This window comes from Festucalex cinctus, chromosome 5, assembly GCF_051991245.1.
Source record: "Festucalex cinctus isolate MCC-2025b chromosome 5, RoL_Fcin_1.0, whole genome shotgun sequence".
In the NCBI taxonomy this organism is placed as follows: Eukaryota; Metazoa; Chordata; class Actinopteri; order Syngnathiformes; family Syngnathidae; genus Festucalex; species Festucalex cinctus.
The window spans coordinates 30643318-30666987 of NC_135415.1; the positions used below are offsets into that span (position 1 = coordinate 30643318).

Below are 23670 nucleotides of genomic sequence, written 5' to 3' on the forward strand. Positions count from 1 at the left end.
TTAAACTTTTGTGACAGTATTATCGGATTCATTGCTGTGGCTTCAGCTCTCAACATATTCATAATTATTACTGGTAACTATTACACACCCCTGGATATTTTATTTATATTTTAGTGGTTACTTGTATTTGTGTGATGACTCTCTGCACAACTGTCAATTATTTCACGACTGGTCACTTCATTTTTGATTGTCTGTCTGCATCATTTGCACAGCTGTCAGTGTTCGGTACTACCACAGTGATGGTATTCTTACATCGATTAACAACTATACTTACGTATTGCATCATGAATGATAATTTTGTTGCTTTTTTACTACACTATATTGTGGTTAAAACTACTGGAGACAAGTTGTGTGCTTTATTTTTATTTTTTTACATACTTCAGATTCTGATCTCATGACTCAGATGGTGTAAAAACTCACAAGACTTCCTGGCACTTATAATGAATTTAATGGAAAACGAAGAATTAAAAAAAAACAAAAAACAAAAAAAAAGATGTTTGTGTATAAAAACAAAGAACTTTATTACAAGTAGGCTGGAAAAAACAATGGAAACATAACTACTTTACAAGTACAAATGTTTTTGTTTTTTTTCCCCATGGATATTTACATTTTCTTTGACATTGATTTAAAAAAAAAAAAAAAAAAAAAAAAAATCATGAGGAAACCCAAAGTACTAACGTACATGTTTACAGTGTATTTGTTGGAATAAAAAAACAAACTATTGACTGATGGACCGTGCACTACTCTCCATTCAGTATCTAAACACAACAAAGGAATTTGACATGCAAGTAACTATTTAAGAATACACATATTGGACAGCTCCAAATGAAGACGCCTCAGTTGTCTGGTAGGTTCTTTTCGTCAGATGATGAGGGATATTATTCTTTTTCTTTTTTTTAAATTAAACATTCAGAATTTCAACAAATGAACAAAGAAATTAGAACCCCACCAGGGTGGACAAAACGATATTGAAACATTTGAACACGTATGCTGACTGACAGGATTGTTTTGTTTTTTTTTGTTGGTGGGCTGCAAAACAACATTTGAGTGCAATCCATGTGTGCACTGCGACAAAACACTTGGGAGCGAATTCACTCCCCCCCCTAACTGCTCCCCCCGCTGGGCTTGGCGGGTGGTTTGGCCCGTATGCCCCCCTGGCGAGCTTGACCTTTGGCGGGCTGCTGGGACTGAAGGGGCTGCGCCGCGGACGACTCTTGCTGGGCGGGGCTGTGGGGGGGCGGCGTCTGGATCTGCGGCGAGGCGGCCGCGGCGACCACCTGCTGCTGGATCAGCTTCTGCTGAACAACTTGAGCCGTGGCGCTGCCCGCCGGAATCATCTGCACCTGGGCGGGCGCCGACGTGGTCAGAGTCACGGTTTGCGCTTGCGTTTGGATCTGAGATGGACCAAGGGAGACGCAAACGCTTACGTGGTGCTCTCAACAGACGGTTGTGCTTTTCACAAGAGCAAACATCGCTCGCTCACTCACAACTCTGAACGAAGATCCTACCTGCTGCGGAGAAGACACAATTTGCTGAATGTTAGCCACAGTGGGCTGCTGCTGCACTATTTGCGGGAGCTTTGCCACCTGCTCAAAAATGAAAACGACCGTCAAAACATGAAAACCTCAAGAAGTGCAAGCTGTTCACACATGTTAGTACAGTACCTGGATTTGCTGAGGACCTGTCGGTTTCTGGGTCTGGGCAATGTTTGTGGTAAAGAACTGTGGCTTGATCCCGGGTTGGAGTTGAGTGGTGGTCGTGTACGTCACCTTCTGTTGCTGCTGGGCGGGCTGGGCAGCCTGCACCGTAACCTGCTGCGTGCCAATCTAAGGAAATTGCCGGAACCAAATGGATATGGTGGACATGAGCAAAAATGCTCGGTTTTTGTGACATTATTAAAAAAGAAAATATCAGGAATGTATTAATGGATTTTCCATTCATTTCAACTGGAGAAAAGTGAGTTACAAGTTTGGTCATCTTTCTTCAAAATACTGCTTTGTCGATGCAGACCTTGTTTACCTTCTGCTGCACTGTGGCCTGTCCCTGTTGCGTCTGTCCCGCCTTCTGCTGGGCGGCCTGGACGGCCGCCTGCTGCTTCTTCAGCTGCAGCAGCTGCTGCACCTGCATCTGCGGGAAGGACGGCGTCAGCACGGGACCACCTGGCCGAGGGGGGGAGAAAGATGGATTTAGAAGCTGCCGGGCGACAGACGGCAAGCGTTTTTTGGCAACATGCCCGTTTTCTGGGCCTGGCCAATAGCCACGCTGATGCCAGCGACGGTGACCGGCAGCGTGGTGACACCAGCGGACGACACCACGGCGGGTACGGACACAACTGGAGGCTTGGTGAGGGTCATCTGGGCCGTCTGGCCCGCCTGGGCCTGAATCTGACCCTGGGTGGGTACTCGGGTCTGCAACAACCATGGCGGATGTCAAATATAGGTGATAACGACACAAACTGTCATCTACAAGCATAGAATAAAGAAACATTTACCAGTCTGGCCACCTGCAGGTTGGTGACTGTGGTGCCGGTCAAAACGGATCCAGGTCTTGTCGCCGTGACGGCTGCTAGCTGAGGATTGGCTTGAGCCGCCTGCGTGGACTGCACTTGGGCTTGCTGGGCTCCCGCAGTTTGCTGGCCCTGAGCTGCAGCCGCCGCCACTGCCGCGGCGACTTGTTGCTGCTGCTGCAGCTGCAACTTATGCTTGTGCATCTTGAATAAATCAACACAAAGTATTGACATTAAATGAAGCTTCTTGTATTTCATATTCATATATGATCATCTTAACGAACAGCTCAGCTTTAGTTTCTGTCAATAATGTTCGGGTTTACCTGAGGTTTGTTTACGGCTTTGATCTGAGGGGAGGCGGCCTGCTGCTGTTGTTGAAGCTGTTGCTGTCGAAGCATCTGCAAGTGGGCCTGGGTGAGGTTCTTCCCTTGTGCAAGCTGCATACCTGCAGCTTGGTAGAGTACACAACATTCAGATCAGTCAAAGAGTACGGAATACTGGAAGGTATGGGATTGCCTCTTCAAATATATATATATATATATAGAACAAAACCATATTTGTTTTCAGATGAAAATAAATGGCTTCCTTGTTGAAATGTACTGTATGTTTCTGCAGGTATCATCAAATCTCATTTAATGCTTTTTAATGCCATAAAAAAAGCAACTTAAAACCAATTGATGTGCCGCACACGTGCACATATATGCATACATATGCATATGTAAATAGTGTTTAGGGCTGTCAGTCAATTACATCTTCAAATCACACGTTATTTCTGCTCTAATTGTACAATAAAATATCTTTTTCAAGTTTTTCATACTCTTGTTAATTAACATAAAAGTACACAAATAATTTTAAAAAAACACTTAAAATAATTTTTAAAATGTGATATTGAATTGACTTCATTACCTTGTGTTACTTGAGTGACAAGTGGGCGCGTCTGAGCTTGGACTGGGCTCAGAGTGGTCGAAACTACAGCGGATGCGGTTACCGGGGTAACTGCTCGAACACCCTGCCCTGTCGCTATGGCAACCACCTCAGCAGGGGCAGCGGCAGCGGCAGCTGTAACTGCTCTCTGTTGCGCGTGTGCCCCAGCGGCAGGACCAGCAGGCTGATCGAACAACACGCACAGAGATCATCTCACGACATGTTTTCCTACAGTGTGATATTTTCATCGTCATTTGTCACCATCAGGACTCACCGACAGGGTTCCTGGTATGACTGGAGGTGCCAGGCGTTTGTTGGCTTGGAAAGGACTTGGAGGCAGTCCAGCGACCGTGTTCACAATCACATTTCCCCCAACAGCAGCTGCAAGAACAGGCCAAGACGATTAAATCAACTATGACCAAAAAAACAAAAACAAAAAAAGTTCTTGAGGTGAACCAAGTATGTACACACCAGCCTGGATGGTTGCGCCTGTTGTGGCGTTTTTGATAGCTCCGGCCTGAAAACGATGACGCACAGGTTTGTACAAACACAGCAACATGCTTCCGATCCCATTTGGAACCAATCGTGAAGGAGCATTCCTGGAGCGATTCTCACCAAAACAGCTGCGTTAGGAACTGCGGCGGCTCCAGCCACCGTGGCAGTCTGTGGCACCTGAGCCTGGGCAGCAGCAGGGGTCTGGGTCTGGCTGGGTGCAGTCTGGGCTTGGGGAGCTCCAGCCTGCTGCTGCTGCGCCAGCTGCTGAGCCTTCTGCTGCTCCGCCATGGCCTACAAGCGCACATATGCAGTGTTAAGACTACCTCGTTGAAAGCGAACATTGCATTGGTAACACATTATGTCATATAAGCTTTATTTACTGCAAGAAATGAGGTCAAATTGCAATAGGCCAAGGATGACACAAAAACATACAAATGTACGGTATAGAACAGCTCCTAAAAAATTTTTTTTTGTCATGTTCTTATTACTGTCTGTCTCCTAAGTTTCAGCTCCCATGTCAAAATTTTAAGGCTTTCCCATAACAGCGCCACTGTTTCTATGTACCTGGTGAAAAAATAATCACATTCTCCCTCTTTGGCTTTTTATGAGTTCCATTTAAATCTTACTCACACAAAAAAAACAACATACTAAGAAAAAAACAGTTGATTTCGAGTTCTGGTAACTCCCCATTTACCAAACAATATCCCGCATAAATAAAATGTTGACATCATACTTTACCTATGAAAAACGGACTTATTTGGTTTATTTATATAGTATACTTCTAATAAACCATAAATGCTGTGTTACGTTTCCCTTAATGTCCACTGGATGGCACAGGTCATTTGAAAAGCTAGTTACGTGCTAATTACCAAAAAACTTGTCATACTTGAATATTGTCTTTTGTGGCACTTAAAATTATACTGAGAGCAAGTTTGCATGGCTCACATGAGCATAATGCATTTTTTTTTTAAAAATAAATAAATAAATCAGTGCAGTCATACACGATTCTGTAGACACTGCATGCATTGAAAGTGTGAGAACTTCATTGGGATTGTTTAATCAAGACCCACTTATTAACCAGCAGTGCTATCATCATCCAAATTGCACATCTTTAGTGGTTTAGTGGTGCAAATGTGTCATGAGAGCAGGTGCGCAACGCAACAAATACATTATGAAATTTGTTGCCAACACTTTCAATCATTGATTTTTATCAATTTACTGTTGCAGTCCTATAATATTCCCAACCTTCAATCACTGATCCTGACAATTACCTTTTTCTCCTTGGCGATCCTCTCGGCACGTTGCGATGCCACCTGAATTGGGGGGAGGGGCTTGTCGTAGCTTATCCCACTGTGTAAAACAGACGGATCTCAGATTTTGCTCTGCATTGTTGGAGACAGAGTCTTGCGGTCCAAGACAATCACAACAGAATGGGTACCTTTCTGCCAAAACAGAGGCATGCTTGGGATTCTTCTGGAATGGATTCATGCCGAGCCTGTGAGAGGAGTTCATTCAATATAGTCAAAGATTTAAATAAACGCGGCAACGGGAAAATATCTGAGATAAAAGTTCAGTTTGTCTCGATGCTGTACTCACAGAGGTTTGATGGGTGGGCTCCTCTTGCTCGCTATAATTTTCATGAGCTCAAAGCGGCTGTTGTAGAGCTGAATTTGAGTGGCATTGTCATCTTGTGTGTAGATCTGACAGGTCCTTAGAGGACGGCTATTCTTACACTAAGTGTGAAAAGACACGCACGACACAAAAGGTTTAGGGAACCCAATGATTCAAAAGTACAAAAAGTATTTATTTTTGAAAGGAAAAAAAACAAAACAAGGATAAAGCACCTTATAGATGCTCTTTGTTTTCTTCTTAGGGTTTGCTTCATACATCAACTGTGAAAGCAGTAACAGATATTTGTTAGAAAATGACAAAATGTAATTTAGCAGTACAAGACTGAAAAGCTGGACTACCTTGCCCTCTTCTCTGGGAATGATGACATTCTCGTAGCGGTTACGGCACTGCTTGGGAGAGCGGTAGATACGGCTGCAGGAGTTCACCACATCACTCACCAGATCCCAATTGGGTGTGTGAGCAGGAGACACAATTGTCAGATTCAGGGGCAGCTCCAACAGTTGTTTCACAGCCTGTAACAAACAAACAAACTGTCTTAAAGTCTGAATAAGCATGAAATTTCAGTATGTTTTGCCAAAATGTCATCAAGTCAAATCCTCAAGAAAAAGGTTAGTGGAGTTGGCACCTGAAGCAGGGCCCAGTCTTCACTGATGAGCCACTCTGGGTTGTCCTGGCCAGCCTCCATGGCTGGTTTAACCAGTGAGGGCAGAGGCTTGGCGAAGGGGGCCTGCTGCTTGAGGGAAAAGTTCTTTTTCTGGTCTTTCCCTTCTCTGCGAACCTTCAGCATGCTGGCCTTCTCGAAAAGCGAGCGTGGTGGAATTACTGTTTCCCCGTGGCCCTTCTTCTTCTTCCTAGCTGCTGCTGAAAAAAAATGTTTGAAAAGGGAAAATTAGTGGTGAAAAAAGGCATGAAAAATGGGGTCGTTTCTTCACTTGTATATTCTGCAGTGGATATAAAAATTCTACACACCCCAGTTCAAATGCTAGGTATTTGTGAAACATGAATTAAACTTTTGCCCACTATCAATGAATAACTGAAAATAGTTGCACTAACTCTTGTTTAAATGGGAATCCACACAAACTGCCACCCTTTAAAGGGCCTCAAAATAACCCAAAAATAAAATTCAGTTGTTGTGGTAAGCTTTTCTTAATTTTCTTTTCTTTTTTGCTTGCAGGCCTGCAAGTTCCATCTGAAGAAAAACAGCCCCAAAGCGTGACTTGTTTGAATATTTTTGAATAAAGATGCAGAAAGTAGCCTGATTACAGCGACCGGTACCTGAGGGGTCCAGTTTCAGTCTCTTGTGCTCCTTGCGGATGTAGACGGGAGGAAGCTTGGCCTCAGGTATGGGGGTGGTGTCATACATCAGACACATTACGGAGTCTATGTAAATATCGTTGTCATCCTGTGGTGGAGTGGGAGGAGTCCAAACCTATTTTGCGATTACAAGACAAAACAATCATTGTAAAATTGAAAAAGAGAAAACCAGTGTAAAGATTATGCCATCTTTAAAAAAAAAAGAAAAAAAAAGAGATGTATTGTTATACAAAACAACAATATAAAACCTCCCACATAAATTATGTCATCATCTTACCGGCATGATTTCTGTATGCCCATCCTCGGCATTGAAGACATACTCCTAATAAAAACAAATGTTTGACAATAGTGTTGAACACAGCAGATAACAGGTTGTGACAAGTACGATTCAATGACCACCCACCATGTTGTAAGCATCCTCTCTTGTGTAGGTGAAAAGCTCTTCAGCTCCCTCCATCAGCTGCTGGTCCTGCTCCTCTTCTTTCAGTTTCTGCAGCTGCTGCAGCTCCCAGCCTCTCTTAGAACACTCCAATCGCTCCTGGGCAAAATGTCATGAATGACTCGTATGTTTACAAGCACAGGGCATAATCTGATCTTTGTCCCAACTATGTTCACCTCCGCAACACCAGGTGGCAATGATGCGCTTTTACATTTACATTTACATGTAGTCAATAACTCTTTCCAAATCTGATTATAGCGAAATTTCTTTATTTTTTAATTTTTTTTATTTGTGATTATTCATTTGCTGTTCTGTTTAGTTTTTTTTTTTTTTGTTGTGTTTTGCACTTCAGGGCCACTAGTTTGACGACACCACGCAGCACATTGCTAAATACAGGATTTAAAGGCTTATACTTGTACTATTTTTTTCTTCCCGTACGTAATTGAAAATGTTTAATATGATGAAGTGCAAATTTGGCTTCCTTTACTTGTGAATATAAAGGCGGTGGCGCAACTTCATGGAGAACAGTGCATGCATGCATTAAAAACTGGCTACAATGCACTGGGGAAAATGCAAACCAAACTGAATTTATTTTGTCCAAATGTGACATGAATCTGATTTTTTATTTTTTATGTCAGTATCAACGGCTCAATTCCGGTTTTGTCAAATCCAAGCTGGGTTTTACTTTCATATGTCGTCCTCGATCGGATACGAATGTTTGCAATGCGACCTCAGTGTGAATTTATATTGAAACATGAAGCATAAAGTGAGTGATGTCTCTTCTTCTGCGCATGCGGATCACTTTGCAGACGCATTTGGTTCACACACTAGTCAGACTGAAGTCACAATTAATATGTAACGTGAAAGATTACCAAAAAAATTGTTCTTAAAAAAAGTACATCGGATTTGACCAAAAAATCCGAACTGAGCATTAAGACCTGCAGTGTGAACGTATCCAAAGAGTCAAACGCGGTCTGATTGAGGTGTTTACAAAGATCTCAAGTCTGGTCCTTTTATTTTAACAATTTGAATTGCCAGCTCAGCTACAACAATTAGACCATTATTTACACCCCATGTGACTGTAAGGCCATTATGATTTTGCATTACTTGAAGTGTTGTTACCTTAAGAGCAATTTCATCGTCACTGATATGAAGGTACTCCAGGTAGTTCAGAGCATATCTTTCAATTGGTGTGAGCTGTGTGAAATAAAACAGAAATAAAAACTCACAATAGAAACACGATATAAAAATTGCTCCCATACCCAAACCCCGTTTGTTCAGTGACAAAACACAATCAATGAAGGTACCTGTTCCATAACTGCATTCAACTCCTCAATCTCAGCAGGCTCGTCCTGGCTCTCTGACTCATCAGCCAGTTCAGACTGCTTGCTTGTCATCTCTACATCCTCTATTTTCACACTGTCTGCTTCTGGTGAATTCTCCAAGTTAATGCTATGGAGAGCTTGGATGTAGGGTCGAGCCACTTTTGGAGAGATGTTCTCAGAGGCAGATGGCTCCTGATGAAGGACAACAAACTCCTCCACCTTTTCCCCCGAGCCTGCCTCCACCTCAAACAAATCCTGGATTGTCCGCTAGAATGAGACCAGACAAGCGTCATTTGCCGTTAAGTAATCTAATGAGTATGGATTTTGTCCAAAACTGATGAGAACTCCTGAGACTCAAGGCCAAAATAAGGATGAGCGAGCTGATCTTACTTGTGTGAGGAAAGCCAGAGTATAGTCAGTGCCCTGTGCAGCCACTTCTCTGATTAGGTCCTTGGTTCCATTCTTCAATAGTTTCTCCTCAATCGAGTTCCCACTCTCCAACCTGGACAATACAAACATGGGTAAACCTCTGTAAACTCCCAACTTGTTCAGCTACTGAAACATAAACACATGTGAAAAACAGTAAATGGTGAGTTTGCACCAAAACATTACCTGTAAATGTGTACGTCCTTAGCGCGCCCAATTTTGTCACACCATTCCTGGGTGCGGGCATCCATGCTAGGATTTAGATCTGTGTCATAGAAAATGATGGCATCTGCATCTAACAAAGTTCCAACTGTTGAGCAGCAGTGGTTTGTCAGGATGCTGCAGAAAATCTGCCTGTTCCTGTTGAAGGTCCTTATAGTCTCCTGCAAGGAGACCAGCATGTGAGCCGAAAAAAATATTTCTAATCGCATAGATAACAGCAGCAGTAATGGCAGACATTTTTTTTTTTTTTTTAAATCAAATTTGATGTGTGCAACAATTTTGGGCCCTGTAAGGAACAGAATCCAACAGGGAGGGAATAGTGCACAACAATATATCCCCTTGAGCCAGAACTCTGCACTGTCACTGGGAGGTCCTGGTGTTAGACGGGGAGGCAACAACCATGAACAATCCAATATAGTTTATGTCAGCTTGTGATTTGCTTCTACGCCATTCTACTGTCATGAGGTCTCAATTTGTAAAGGAACAGCAATCTCAGATGACAAAATATGTTCCAAGAGATGTATTGGCCATCACAGCAAACTACAGTTGTTTCTTTTTTTTTTTGTTACCTGTCGTTCATCTGGAGTGTAGCTTTCATCCACGCGCACATAAGTGAGCCGCCTATAATCGAGGAATGCCTCCAGGATATCAAGCATCTTCACCATTTGAGTAAAGATGAGGACACGACGATTGTCTGACCTAAGCTTCTGCAGCAGAATGGCCAGTGCTTCTAGCTTGCCTTTCAATGAAAAAACAAAGCAACAGTTAATATTATTCTTAGTTTTGCCTTTCATCCTCCTCCATGATCTCGCTTTGGGAAAAACGCACAGCATCCGATGGAGAAAAGTGAACCCCATCAGTTTGTATACGCAACTGGCAAGAAGAAAACCCAACTAACCTGAATCCATCTGCATGAGCTGAAGATCCGGCAAGTATAAGTGATGCCTGGTCACCAAATGGTGCATATCGCAAGTATGGGGAGCAAAGGCTTCCTTCAGCTGACTGTGGAGTAACTTCTGTTTAATGGTGTAAGGAACGGGAGGATTGGCTGCATACAACTGAGGAGGCGGAGCAACAGCTGGAGGCACCACACATATCAGCCTACAAGGTGAAAAGGGGAGAGTTTCTCAGACTAAGATCAATATGACAGATAAAAGCATGACTGCAAATTATAAACTATAAAGATAAGTGGTTCAGATAATGGATCGATAGTATTTTAATTGTGATCACATTGACTGTTTTTATAGGTAAGGCTACATGCCATGGATTAATTTTCAGCCCCAGAAAAGCTTTCTAACTGTAGTAAACAATCCAGAGTTTTTACGGCGAGGTAAAACACGAAGCACCTTTTGGCAAGGCTGTTGGTCGCCTGCATTTGGTTCTCAACAGAGAGCAGAGAGGACTGCAGCGCAGTGGTGGTTGCCACACAGGTGTTTTGGGCCCTGATGCAACTCTCCCGACCCACCCACATCCAGCCTCCAGCAGTCAGAGCAGTGTGACCAGCCCCTGAGCTCACAGTGCATGTCTGCAACAGGTCTGACCCATATAAAACTCTGCGGCTGCAGCGCCGCTCGTTTGCTTCAAAGAGAAGGCCCAATCGTTGCTTTGCCTGACGGCTTTTTTCTTCTGAAGACTCCTAAAATGATTTGCGAACAAGGTCAGAAAATGATTAGACTCGTTACAAAACTTTTGTCATAAATTGTAGATTCTCTAACTGTCACAAAATTAATGTACATACCTGTGAGTAAGCAGTAGTGAGCCTGTTAGAGGTTGTTGTGGCATTTGTCGTCACACCTAGTCCAAATAAACTGTATGAGATGAAGGATACGTCCTTGCAAATTGCATGCTATTGCTAAGCAATGCGGAAAATTGGCTTTACCAGACAAGATGTATGATATGGAATGGTAATGGATAAGTCACCTTGCTGGACTGTTGGCAGAGTTGGGTGAGGTGCACTGGGTGAAGCTGAGGCATTGGAGTTAGGGAGGGCTTGTGCCATTGTTTGCATAACCACAGAACCCTGTGGCCTGATGATTTGCTGCCCAGGAGCTGACACAATTTGTAGAATGTTTCCTAAAATCATGATGTATGAATAATTACAATGGGTGTTGATTTGAACATTTTTTTGTTTTTATTTAATAACTAAAAGACTGTGCTATTGGTATTTTGGAGCGGAAACGGTTAAGGCTGAAGCAGGTGCAAGTAAAAATGATCTTTTCAGGATAATGGCTGAGAAGTAGAGTGTTACACTGTTAATAATATGTATGATACATAAATGCTTTTTAGCACAAAACCTTTGAAACAAAACAACAATAGGCCAGCACAACTGGAATGGTGATACCTGGGTATATACTAACAAGTGTACCTTGGAGCTGCAACGGCTGCCCAGTGGTGAGCTGACGGAGTTGACTTGGGGACAACGTGAACTTGTTGCCCTGAAATTGCAAAGTAACGGGAGTCTCTTGCTGGGAGATACGATTCTGACTGCCAGCTATGTTGGCCAGCTGGGCAATTTTCACTGCATCACCTCCTTGAATGAGAAGGAATAATATAAAAAGAAAAAAATACATGAACAAAAGGTGGATTGATTAGTGAAAAGAGTGCACCAGCAGGAGAACATTTTTAAAAGCTGGACAGCACCAGTCCAGCCTCATCAACCCACAGTTTTGGATCTGAGAACCACATCTTTGAAAGTGGAAGAATTCAAAATGAAAGCGTAGCTGCTCTACTACTCCAAACTCTGACCATACACAAGAAAATATGACAGACAGGTTATCCTAATATGACACATAATAATGAGAAATAAAAAACAAGGCGTAATAAAGATTCAAAAGATTATTTATAAACCCTGGAAAAATGACAAAAAAAAAAAAAAAAAAAAAAAAAAAAAAAAAGGACAAAAAAAAAACAATGTTGTGGATGTGGGATACACTATAGATAAATAGATTTGGCTAAAACTGATAACACCAATACTTTTTTTTTTTTTTACCTTGAGTTGCTGTAGTAGCTGCAGTGGTGACGGGGGACTTTCCCCTCGTCTGGGCTGAGTTTGACGTGGAAACAGAGTTGCTCGTAGCAGAAGTGCTTGTTTGAGGATTTTGACCTACGGAACTTGTAATTGCAACTAGACGCCCTTCTGGTTTTGTCCCATATTGCACTGGCTGGAACAATCTAATTGGGGAAAGACATTACACCATCATGATGTGACACATCTTGTAATACTCGCGTTAGATTAAAAGAAAGAAAAAAAGAAAAGAAATGCCCTTTCAAACCTCATTGGTTTTATTGGGCATGGCTTGGGATGTGGCGGTGGTTCAGGACCACTGTAGATCTCCTCTATAAGCTTCTGTGTGATCTTTAGTTTGGGTATTACTTCTTCAGCCTGGTAGCGAGTCAGCCGAGTCTCATTACTGATCAAATCAAACCGGGATAGGTTTGCTTCCTAAAACGATAATGTCAAGGAAAAGGGTCGACGTAAATGAGTACATGTGTAAAAGATATTGTATGGAATGTAATGATTTAAGTAATTAATAGAGTTCCACACTGTAAAAAAACTAAATAAAAAATTTAGTGAACAATTAAAAAAAAAACAAAAAAAAACTGCACACGTAATACTATCAGAGTGCATCAATTTTGGTGATGAACATAAACAGGCTTTTTATTTCAAAATATTAGAGCTAAGCTAAGATACAGATAAATAAATCCATGACATGAATGGAACTTTAACCTGCCTTACTAACTAGAAAAGTCTGAGGATAGTGTTATTTGAGAACATGAGCACAAATAAAAGTGCATACTTTGCTTGAGTCATTCTGCATTGCTTCCAGTATGAGTGATGGGCTATTATAGAGCAGAGGAGCGCAGAAGTAGGAGCTGCTTGTCTCTCGAGGTACAACCAAATCAGGGTGGTTACACACACGCTGCAATTGCATCAAGACCTGAAGCACGCTGACGAAATGGCCAGTCTTTAGGGCCTCCTGGGATCTAAAAACACAACCACACAACGGACACTTGCATTTATCAACATACGTTCCTACTTTCCAGCTGCCTCAAGTCTATATCCCAATTAACTAGTGGTGTACACTGTAAGGAATCAAAATCAAGTATTTTCACAACTGAAAGGTTCCTATTTGGTGGGAGGAAATAAACAATGGCTCTAGAAAACAGACAATGGTTCTTGGCAATGTCGTTCCAAGTTAACAAGGGATGTTTGTTTCAAGGTCTGTTGCGATTGCAGCACTGAAAATGTTCTTAAAAAACAACATGAAAATATGTGTGAATTATAGGTGGTATTAAATCTCACCTAGGTTGAGTAAGGATATCCTCATACAAGCTCTTTTGTCGGCTGGAAAGGCGGCACTTCAGGATGTGCTCATACTTTTTTGGCAACTGCTTTTCCACTTCCCTTTTGGAGCGCCTCAAAATGAAAGGCTGAATCATCTAGCGGTGAGACGAAGTGGATTTTATGTTATGTACATTTACAGGTTTACTCAACAATTCCAACATAGCATATAGAGGTGTATCGCTGTACAGTTATTGATCGTGTTAGTATACCAACCCTGTGCAGGCGAATGACTAGCTTGTGACAGTAGTCCTGATTCTGGTCCGTGCCTGCCTTAACAGGGAAGTCAGAGTAGGGCCTGGTGATTCCTGGCATGAGGAAGTGGATCATAGTCCAAAGCTCTTTGAGAGTATTCTGTAGTGGGGTATTGATGAGAAGGAGTCGCTGCTCACTGTAAAAATCATGGAAAAAACAAAAATACAATAAATGAATGAGCAAAAAACACAGAAAAAGCTGTGCCTTGATAAATCAATTAATAGATTCAAGTGACTAAGTTCACCTTCGAAGAGCAAATATGGTTTCCCAGCGTTTTTCAGTCATGCTTCTAAGCAGCTGCACCTCATCCAGAACCAGGTGTCTCCACTTTTGCCTCAGAAAATGGCTGCGGTCCTTCATCATAAGTTTGTACGATGTTATACATACATGGAAGCTGTTTGCTTCCCGCCACCTCTGCAGATCAGATCAGACCAGATGATACCAACTTAGATTACAAAGTTACTATAAAGTTTTCATTAACCCCCGAAACACCTACCGTTCGCTGGAATTTACGCTCCCTTTCCGTTCCCAAATATAAGAGGATTTTAAGGCCAGGACACCAGCGCTTGAATTCCACTTCCCAGTTGAGCAATTTACATGTCCTAACCACAATGAGGTGGGGTCCCCAAACACCTGTTGGGGAAAAAAAAAAAAAAAAAAAAGACATTAATTACACCATTGCTACAGCATATCCTAAAACCCTGTAAATAATACCAATAGATGTTTTTACCCTCATGTCCAGCTAAGTGAGCCATGTAAGCAACTGTTTGGACAGTTTTGCCAAGGCCTGTCTCATCAGCGAGGATACCATTGAGGTGCTTCTTGTGTAGGTTTAGCAGCCAGTCAACACCAATTTGCTGATATTCTCGCAGTGAGCCATGCAGTAAAAATGGTGGAGCACTGTGAGTCTAGTAAAATAAAAACAATTACAACAACAGCCTAAAATTACATGAAACGATTTCTTCACCTTTTCTATGGGTCTTACCGAAGAAGTGGTCTTGAAGGTACCCTTCGGCAGAAGGAGCTCTGTTGCAGCAGCCACTTCAGATATGTCTCTGGCAGGTTTCCCATTGGAATTGCAAAAAGAGGTCTTGTCAGGACTACGAAACTGGTCCACATTAAGCAGAGAGTCTATGAGCACTGCTTCAGGTGGATTGCTCGCAGGACACATTATTGCTGAAAATCACAGAACAATCTCATTTAGGAGGGAAGAACAAATACACAAAGTAGTTGAAACCCCCTGTGAAAGATATAACAACACACAATAGTCAATGAAATACCTTTAAACAGAACAGAATTATCCTCATACCCCACAAGCAAGAAGAAACATGCATTAATATAAATTTGTTATATAAATTATTAAAAAAAAATCCTATCACACTAGCACCTTCAGTCTCTCCGTCATCCTGATTACTTTGAGGACTCGGCTGCGGCCACTCAAAGCCATCAGCGTAGGCACCAGCATACTGCTTCCTCAAAGCATCCAGTGGCAACTCAGCTAAGAGCAAATGACAAAAAAAAACCACAAGATTAAGAAATATGGAAATTTGATATACAGTGGCACATTGACTTACAAGTTTAACTCATTTCGTGACCATGCTTTTAAATCAACTCAACTCAATTGAAGTGAATGAAAATGCCAATGATGTGGTTCTAGCACCCCAAAAAACACATTTCTTTTAAAAAGAAAAATAGTACTGTACATAAACATAATAAAACAAAGTAAAGAAATTAAATGTTTTTCTATTAAGTGTCATTATGCTGAAAGTCACACACAAACGTGCATGTTCACGCACTCTAGAACAGTTGTGTGTTAATGTGGCCTTAAGTGGCGTGGCGGAGAGTGATGCATTTCCTGTAGCTCTCTTGCATACACTGAAGGTCCTGAAAGGGACAGTTCCCTTTGCTAGAGGTTACAGTAAGTAAAGCTTACAGCTGAAAACAGCACTTTGCAGGGCTTCCTAATAATAGCACAATCACTTGCACTTTCTTTCACCTTCTTGGAAGCCAGACTGAGGGATAACTTACTGCAAACAACTAAGATGCATGAAAAACATGGCACACGGAGCAAAATGCCATCAAAGCTGAAATGCACTCAGCTTATTGTTCCACGCGGATGCCAATCCATCGCAAGCAGGAGGTTCCACCTGCGCCATTTTTTTCCCTCCTAGCTCAATCAAGCAGTGATGAATCTGAAGCTTGCTCCCATCTGATATTTTGGCTTCTAACAGTGAAGGGGAAAAACTAAAATTTTCCCGTATCATGAAAAAGCTAAAATCGGGGCACTCCCAAGTAAAGGTACTCGAATATTATTAGTATTGTGCTTTGTACAGTGCACAAAATTTGATAGACACCAACATTAACACAAGCATGTAAATCAGGGGTGGCGAGATCCGGTCCTCGAGGGCCGCAGTCCTGCTGGTTTTGGATATTTCCCTTCTTCAACACAGCTGATTCATGATCAGCTGATCAGCAAGCTCTGCATAAACCCGATAACGAGCCTGTTAATTGGAATCAGCTGCACTTCGAGTAGGGAAATCTGCAAAACCTGCAGGACACCGGCCCTTGAGGACCACAGTTTGCCACCCCTGATGTAAATTGTTCACTCAGTGGCTACATTTACTCAGCTTCTGGCCATGTCTTCCATTCCAGGATACATGGTTTAAAGTTTGTAAGAGTTTTTAAGGGGGTTTTAATTTCAATGGCATAATTCCAGGTTAAATGAAATGAAAGGAAAAATGTTGGGGGAAAGCACACAATGATAATATGCACAGTTAATGAAAAGAATAATTGCTTGGGTGAGGCAAAAAGAGTGATACCATCTTTGGCAAGCTCAACCAACTCTGCTTTGTAATCGGCTTCTCTCTCCATAACTTCTTGTTCCTCTATTGTGCTCTCTTCATCTAAAACACACACACAAAAAACCCCCCGCCACCCACTAGTTTTACATTAAGAATTTTACTAATCACAGCACAATCTAATGAAACAAGAAACAAAAAACATTTGAAAGAACAACGCTATTGTTTGAAACATACCAGCTTCAACACTCAATGGTGAATTTGATTTTCTTTTTCTATACACACTGTGAAGCTCCTAAAAGAGAAAATAAAAACAAGATGTAAAATATCATTTCATACGGTCATATGTTTGTTCAAAGCAGAGAACATACCTCTTTATCAGTTGTCTCTCCACCAGAATGTCCTAGTAGAATAATAGTTTTAATTTGTATGACGTTTATTCTGTTTTTGTTATAGAAAAATAAAATATGAACAAGCCGTACCTTTGACTGATGCCTTTTGTAAGCTAATCGCTCTAATCCTCTTTTCATTAATTTCAAACTGAAGTTTAATTTCCACAACCTGATAAAAAGCAACACATTTCATTATTTTTAATTGGATCTCATCATAAAAAATTGGTAATTGTCATATACCGACGATTACAAATTAAGTACCTGCTCAATATTAGACCAAAAGAACTCCACCTCTCTGGCAATTGTGCTGGCAATATGGCGAAGATGAAGTTCCCTTTCTTTCTTTGACCTCTCTTCACTTTTCTGCTGCTCTTGATGGTAACGCGCACATGTACGCGCCAGCTGAAACAAAGTCCGAAGACATTCTGACGTAATGCATCAAATTCTGGAGGCTAGAGGTTTAAACATTTCACTCATTCCATTCATTGTACCTTTTTTGCCGCAGCCTCTTTCCATCTCCTCTCCTGGACAAAGTCGGCTGCCATCCACTGCATCTCCTCCAGGAGGTAGTCCCAGTGGGACTTTGGACGAGAGGCTTCCACAACTTTGGGAAGCCTACTGGCTGACCACTGGCCATCCTTTCTAAGCTCAGAGATGCGTTGATGCACTTGGTTCTCCTAATGATTTGATACATTTAAAAAAAATAAAAATAAATAAAAATCAATTTTCTTGATGATTCAACTCAAAGAAGAAGGTGTTAGATGGTCAAGTCAGGCTAGAACACATTTATCTAATTATGAAGCATGTTTAAAAAAATAAATAAAAAAAAATAAATAAATTCTTTTTTCTTTTCTGTAACCACTATTTCTGTCACCCCTATTGCCGCTGAAAAGATGTTAATTTTTTGTGGGACTAATAAAGGTTACATAACCTCTTGGTCATCTAAAATAATCACTGCAATTGAAAGGACTACATCACTTGTAGCCAAGAAATTCAAAAAAATCTGTGTTTACAGATTGGGTATTCTGAAACTTACCAGTTTAGCTTGCTCAACTTGTTTATCTTGAGAAGAACTCTCCTGTGATGATGACTGCATGGTCGCACTCTGACCAAAGCCACTCATTTTGATTCCAGAGACACCATTGGTTCCTGTCAGTTTGGACTGGGTGCTTGGGTTTGTATTGGCAGTGAGAGGGCGCAGAGGACTTGTTGCTTGAGTGGTCGGAACACAGTTAGAAGTAGGAAGAGGAGTAGACGACATGGAGGTGAGTGATACGGAGTTGGTCATAATCCTTTGAACGGGTTGAGTTGACTCTGCACCAGGACGACCAAGAGTCACCGTCTACGGGAAAGGAGACAAATCGTAAGCGTATGTAAATGAAAACTTTGCGCATATGTCTTCGGGCAGACTCACCGCTTGACCTGACTGCAGCATTGCCTGGTTTTGTTGCTGCTGGGGAGGCAACTGGATATGAAGACCTGATTGCATCTGCTGTTGGAGCTGGGCCTGGAGTTGTGTGTGGGGATTTACAGACGCCATGACTGGGCCGCCTGCCTGCACTTTCACCTGCGCTTGGAGCTGACCACCAGGTTGGACTGTACTCTCCACAATCGGAGCCTGCTGGGACAGCGTCACTGGCAGGCCAGTCATTGGGAGGGCTCCTTGTGGCAACCGGCCTGGCAGCTGAGGGGGTGGCGTATGTAGGCTAGCTGCATTCTGCACCGGAGGTCCTTTGGATGGGTCGTACTGTTGTTGGTTCTGCTTCTGTCCTGCAATCTGCACCGCTTGAGGAGTAGGCGGCATCCCGCCTAGGCACATAAATAAATAATTATAGGACAAACAAGGGGGTATGGTAAAAATAAATACATACTTGTATTTACTTATAGTGCCCTGAAAATGCCTTGTGATCTTGTTAGAATATAAAGGCTTTTAACTGAATACAGGTTTTTGGTAGCTTTCCCTGAATAACAGAAGCTAATTGGTAAATTAAATAATACTTGAATGTTTAATTGGAGCTCCTGAGAACAGTGCCAAATGAAATAGATGAACTTGACTGAACAGAAGTATACTACTTCCTGATGATCAGAGCATAAACTAATACGGCAAAATGATTACAGAAGAAATGAAATTAATGTGGTCATCTACATGTCTCTCAAACAAAACATTACATAGGTTAATGCAAAATCAAAACATTGCATTTCATGTTGAATGTGGTTAAAATGCCAAAAACTATAGATGCATTGAGCTGTTTTGAAAGAGTAAAGATGTTAAAAAGGAAAGGAAAATGGGGAAAAAACACCAAGAAAAAGACAGCGAAAGGAAAAGGGAAAATAATATAGAAAGCAGACACACAAAAAGGGCATGTTTGGCATGCATGAAGGTGATGTCATTCTAGCAATATTGAAGGCATCTGAATGCCTCAGAGCAGCAAAGCACAGAGGTGAGCGAAAGGACAAACATGGGGTCTTGCAGACAGCAGGCCTGAGCGGAGCTGTGCAATCTAAAGCAGCGCCTGCCTTACCTCCCTGCACGTCACACCACCAACACCTGGCCCTCACACACCCACACCATCACAATCGCATAAACCTGTGCGGTGAACACAACTCCTCCATTTGATTCCCCTCCTACTTAGACTGAGGGAAAGAAGCCAAGTCAGAACAAAATGCCATGAGATAACATGAAAGGAAATCAACTCAATGTGACCATGGGATACATGAAGACACTTAAAGAGATATCAGAACGATGACTCCGAAACCTTGTCGATAATGCATGGACAACCGGAGAGTGAGCAACTTGCACGAGAAATGGCAATGGGGAACCAAAAGACAGTGTGACAACAAATGGAGTTATTTAATGGCAAAACCCACAAGAAAGTGTGCTCATTACCACTGGATTCCCACTTTCTTTGATCCAACTGTAGTTTCACAAAAAAAAAATCAAAAAATCAAAAAATAAAAGCCATCATTTCATGACGGTCAGTCGAAAAGATAAATAATAAAAAGAAACAAAACATGGATATGAAGGATGGCCAAAAACACAACAAAAGGAAAATGATAAGACAAGGCATCTTCCCAGTGTGTCACGACTATTCTTCAGTTGGAAAATCTTCTTCCCATTTCATCCCGATAAGAGAAGCGGTGTTGGTAGAACTAAGCCTGAATTTCCTGAGGAAGAACTGCTGAGAAACCCAGCAACTGAAGATCAGCTGATTGCTGTTGCCTGGAGTTTATTTGTCAAAGGTGAAATGTTTTGGCTCAGATACTTCAATCTTCTTCATGTGAAGAAAGGGAAGCATCCGGCAGCATAAGAAGAAAGGAGGGCCTCGTTGTAGCACTCCTACCTTGCACAGTTGGCATAAGCTGTTGGAGTGGCACGCCAGGCGATCCTAAAGGAGCTACACCAGGATGCTGGAAAATCAGCCCATGGCGACCAACGTCAATCCGGGATCTTTTAGCCTGATCTGGGATTTAAAACACACAATACCCTCATAACGGAAAAAAAAGTACTCTGCACAGCAGGGCAATGTCCTTCGGAAGACCTCTCAGGCCACCTCTCCTTCCTCGAAGAAATTAGTTCAACATAGAGCGCTAGTAGAGGATGCCAAATATCTAAAAGCAGAAGCAATTAAAGGGAGAAAAGAAAAAGAACAAAACACAAAGCAAACGGGGGGGGAAAAAAGCAACAGACACGAGTTTTCGATCCTCGCCCTACCTGCTTGCACCATAGCCTGTTGCCTCTTGAAGGCATCCATGTCTGTGGAGTTGGCAAGCGTGCCAGCTGGCCCTTGGAGTCCCTTGTCATACAAAAATATTCAAGGGAGATGTCCTCGTTAGCTATAGATAATACACTGCAGTTGGCGTTTCACACAAAGATTGCATCTATTACCTGAAATTGCTGCTGGGCAGAGAAAGCTGCAGATACATTGGGAGGAAGCTGTGTTGCTATGGCAACAGGCGTCACAGCTTGACCATCTTTTCCTGTCACAACTTTCACCTGAGAGAAGCAAAACTTTTAAAGGAGCACTATTCAAAGAGGTTGAAGGGTAGCATTTAGTTGAAAATGCACTAAATACTAGCTAATGCAATACCTCATCGTTGATAACCTTAGATTGTTCCTCCTCTTCCTCATCCTCTTCCAAGTCCAAGTCGTTCTGTCTTAAGTAAGTATATAAGGGAACACAAGGCTTCTTTTTGAAAGCCAAATAGTCCATCATATTTCCTTGAAGATGCTGAAGAAAGAAAAGTTCTATTAGGTATTCTCTGAACACCTCCTTTAAACTGTCCATCTTCTTGGCATGGTGCTCTAAGCACTGTTTGCGTAGCTGGGCAATCTCTGGCGTCGAAGGAGCAATCTCCTCTAACCTCTTGGGAACCTGCTTTTTAACAGTGCCTACTGCGGTGTTGGTGGCTGCCAGAGGATTGTTGGTATTTGATTGGGATGGGCTGGTAAGGGAGGGGCTAGAAGGTGGGATGGTGGAAGGTATACTAAAAGATGCTGTGGATGAGGAGCCAACTGCAGCAACGACACCCTGTGTAGTCTTATCAAATATCACAGAGCGTCCAAGCTGTCCTTGTATGATGCTGCTAATCTGTGGAGGTAGGTTAGAAGTGGTAATGTGGCCAGGGCTGCCCAATGTGGAAAGAGCAGTACTGGTAGTCACGGGACTTTGAGGTCCAAGATGGTGAATGGTGCCTCCAGTCTGTGAGTGAGGCTGAGAAAGACGGCGTTCCCTAACAGAGCCGGAGGCTCCTGGAGAAGACAGTTGAATTTGACCAGTTGTCCCGGGTGCAATCTGGGCCAGCCCTGTGCCATCCTGGTAGACAAAATGACCACTTCCCGGTGGACTGCTTAAACTGATTTGCCGCACTAACATACCCGCCTCAACAAACCGCGTCGGGCTCTGTCCGCACACGCCGAGAGCAGCTGCGGGGGCTCCAGGTCTTGTGACGCCTTGCAGTGAGACTGGGCTATGCTGGGTGGGACTTTGCGGCTGCATGGGTTGGGGTAGAGGAGATGTGACCTGGATGTAGGAAGATGGAGCGTGCTCAAACCTCCATTGCGGCGTTGTATGCTGGAAGCCGGGCGATGCTGGGTTTTGCAGAGGAAGCTGGGTTAGGGTGATCTGCTGGTTGCTGGTCACCATTTGCCCCACATTTTGTAAAGTGATGTTCATGTTCTGACCAGTGACTGGGCTGCGACTCATGATGATCTGATAATTGGGAGATTGAGGAGCTGATGGGCTGGCAGCAGAAGAAAACGTAGTCACGGGAGACTGAGGGTGAGTAACTGTAGTTTGTTGCTGTGACGCTGCCATGGTTGCTTGCTGCTGCTTCTGCTGCTGATCCTCAACTTCTGAGCCACTAACAGACTTGGATCTCTGGAGTTGTCGTTGAATGTTCTGCGACGCACTTCCATGGTGCATTGCGTGACACCCTTACACTAGCTATCTCAATAATCTGTGGAAAGGGGAAAAACAAGATACAAATCATTCCTAAATTTTAAATTGTGAGGCTTATAGTCTTGCAGTCTAAATACCAGATCATATTTATATCATTTTGTTTTTTTTTATTGATTTGCTCAATATTAGAAATGCTTAAAAGCTTTGTTGTAACCAGAACTGCGCTTCACTGCATCAACATGAGTAACATTTATGGTCTCGATAAACCCGCTTATCCTGTAGGTCCCGTCATTTTTATTAATAGCAATAAACTTACACAGGTGATGTACAAGATAACGTAACGTCTTTTTTTTTCCCTTTCCACATTGCAATAGTCCACAATACATTTACATTTTTATTATCGGTCTTAATTGGCTGGATACAATAATGACTTCAGGATGAGAATTTCGCTGTTAAGTCTGTTTCGGTAGCTCTCCTGTCAAAATAACGAGATCGCTCAGGGCGTAACGCGAGCTCCAGCAACCCGGTGTGCCGTACGTGTAACGGTCCTGTTAAATAGACACGCATGTTTGCCAACTCTGATACTAAAGGTTTAACAATAGTGCATATACAATGCATGTAATATATAGCCAGTCTTGCTGCAAGGCTATTCGTGCTATTTCCGCCCAAACAATAACCCTCGCTACGATACGCGTACTAGCAAATGCTAAGAGTGTTAGCTTGTTATTGCTAGAAGGCCAACAGTTACGAATAATATATTATTCCGTATATGCTGCAGTACTTACATGGTACGGGTCTTCTTTCGTCGTTTAATGTTACCTACGTCATTTTTGCAACAACACAAATGTAGTAGCAACTGCTATAAGGCAAACATGAACGTTACTATATTGCTAACGCATATTCAATGTTTGAAGCTAATTTCATTGAGCAACATGGCGGCGACAGTGACCTACGGCTTAACCCGGTTGTAGTTCTATTTTACAGGATGTAGACGAGCATAACTGTTGCGTGTACGTGCGTTCAATAAAAATAAATTGATGTTGGGTACAATTTTGTGCTTTCTAACACATTTCGCGTGGGATTTTAATGTATTCGATTAATCATAGATGAAAATTAGCAAAACTCCAGCTCGGTAACAAATTGTGATCAATATCTTGATACGATGACAAAGTCGTGGGTGAATCATTGCTATTGCAAAATC

At 42.3% G+C, this 23670-nt stretch overlaps 1 protein-coding gene and 1 non-coding gene across 6 annotated transcripts; both read right to left on the reverse strand.

Annotated features, from left to right (window-relative positions):
* Positions 1-884: 884 nt before the first annotated feature.
* On the reverse strand, positions 885-23419 carry ep400 (E1A binding protein p400). Of its 5 annotated transcripts, none has more exons than XM_077521581.1 (53): positions 23255-23419; positions 21159-22527; positions 20957-21064; positions 20783-20864; positions 20412-20531; positions 18485-18879; positions 18107-18412; positions 17562-17747; positions 17332-17472; positions 17161-17239; positions 17050-17081; positions 16916-16973; positions 16700-16783; positions 15268-15378; positions 14866-15056; positions 14611-14788; positions 14377-14513; positions 14125-14294; positions 13842-14016; positions 13587-13723; positions 13081-13267; positions 12556-12725; positions 12273-12454; positions 11649-11813; positions 11204-11356; positions 11022-11077; positions 10630-10919; positions 10182-10384; positions 9853-10022; positions 9248-9444; positions 9026-9137; positions 8618-8902; positions 8433-8507; positions 7275-7409; positions 7149-7193; positions 6833-6986; positions 6183-6415; positions 5896-6069; positions 5770-5817; positions 5522-5658; positions 5364-5420; positions 5197-5275; positions 4046-4216; positions 3902-3947; positions 3705-3811; positions 3413-3614; positions 2830-2957; positions 2492-2710; positions 2234-2408; positions 2020-2159; positions 1665-1826; positions 1509-1586; positions 885-1394 (listed from the first exon to the last, which is right to left on the reverse strand). In XM_077521581.1, the coding sequence occupies exons 2-53, from the start codon at positions 22491-22493 to the stop codon at positions 1104-1106; spliced, it is 9051 nt and encodes a 3016-aa protein (XP_077377707.1). In that variant the 5' UTR covers positions 22494-22527; positions 23255-23419; the 3' UTR covers positions 885-1103. The 5 variants fall into 5 exon arrangements, with proteins under 5 accessions (XP_077377707.1, XP_077377704.1, XP_077377705.1 ...); XM_077521578.1 differs by having other exon boundaries at positions 2011-2159; XM_077521579.1 differs by having other exon boundaries at positions 6183-6418.
* LOC144019796 (small nucleolar RNA SNORA49) lies at positions 9547-9675 on the reverse strand. The gene has a single exon (XR_013283787.1). It is a non-coding gene; the product is annotated as a small nucleolar RNA SNORA49 (small nucleolar RNA).
* Positions 23420-23670: the final 251 nt, after the last annotated feature.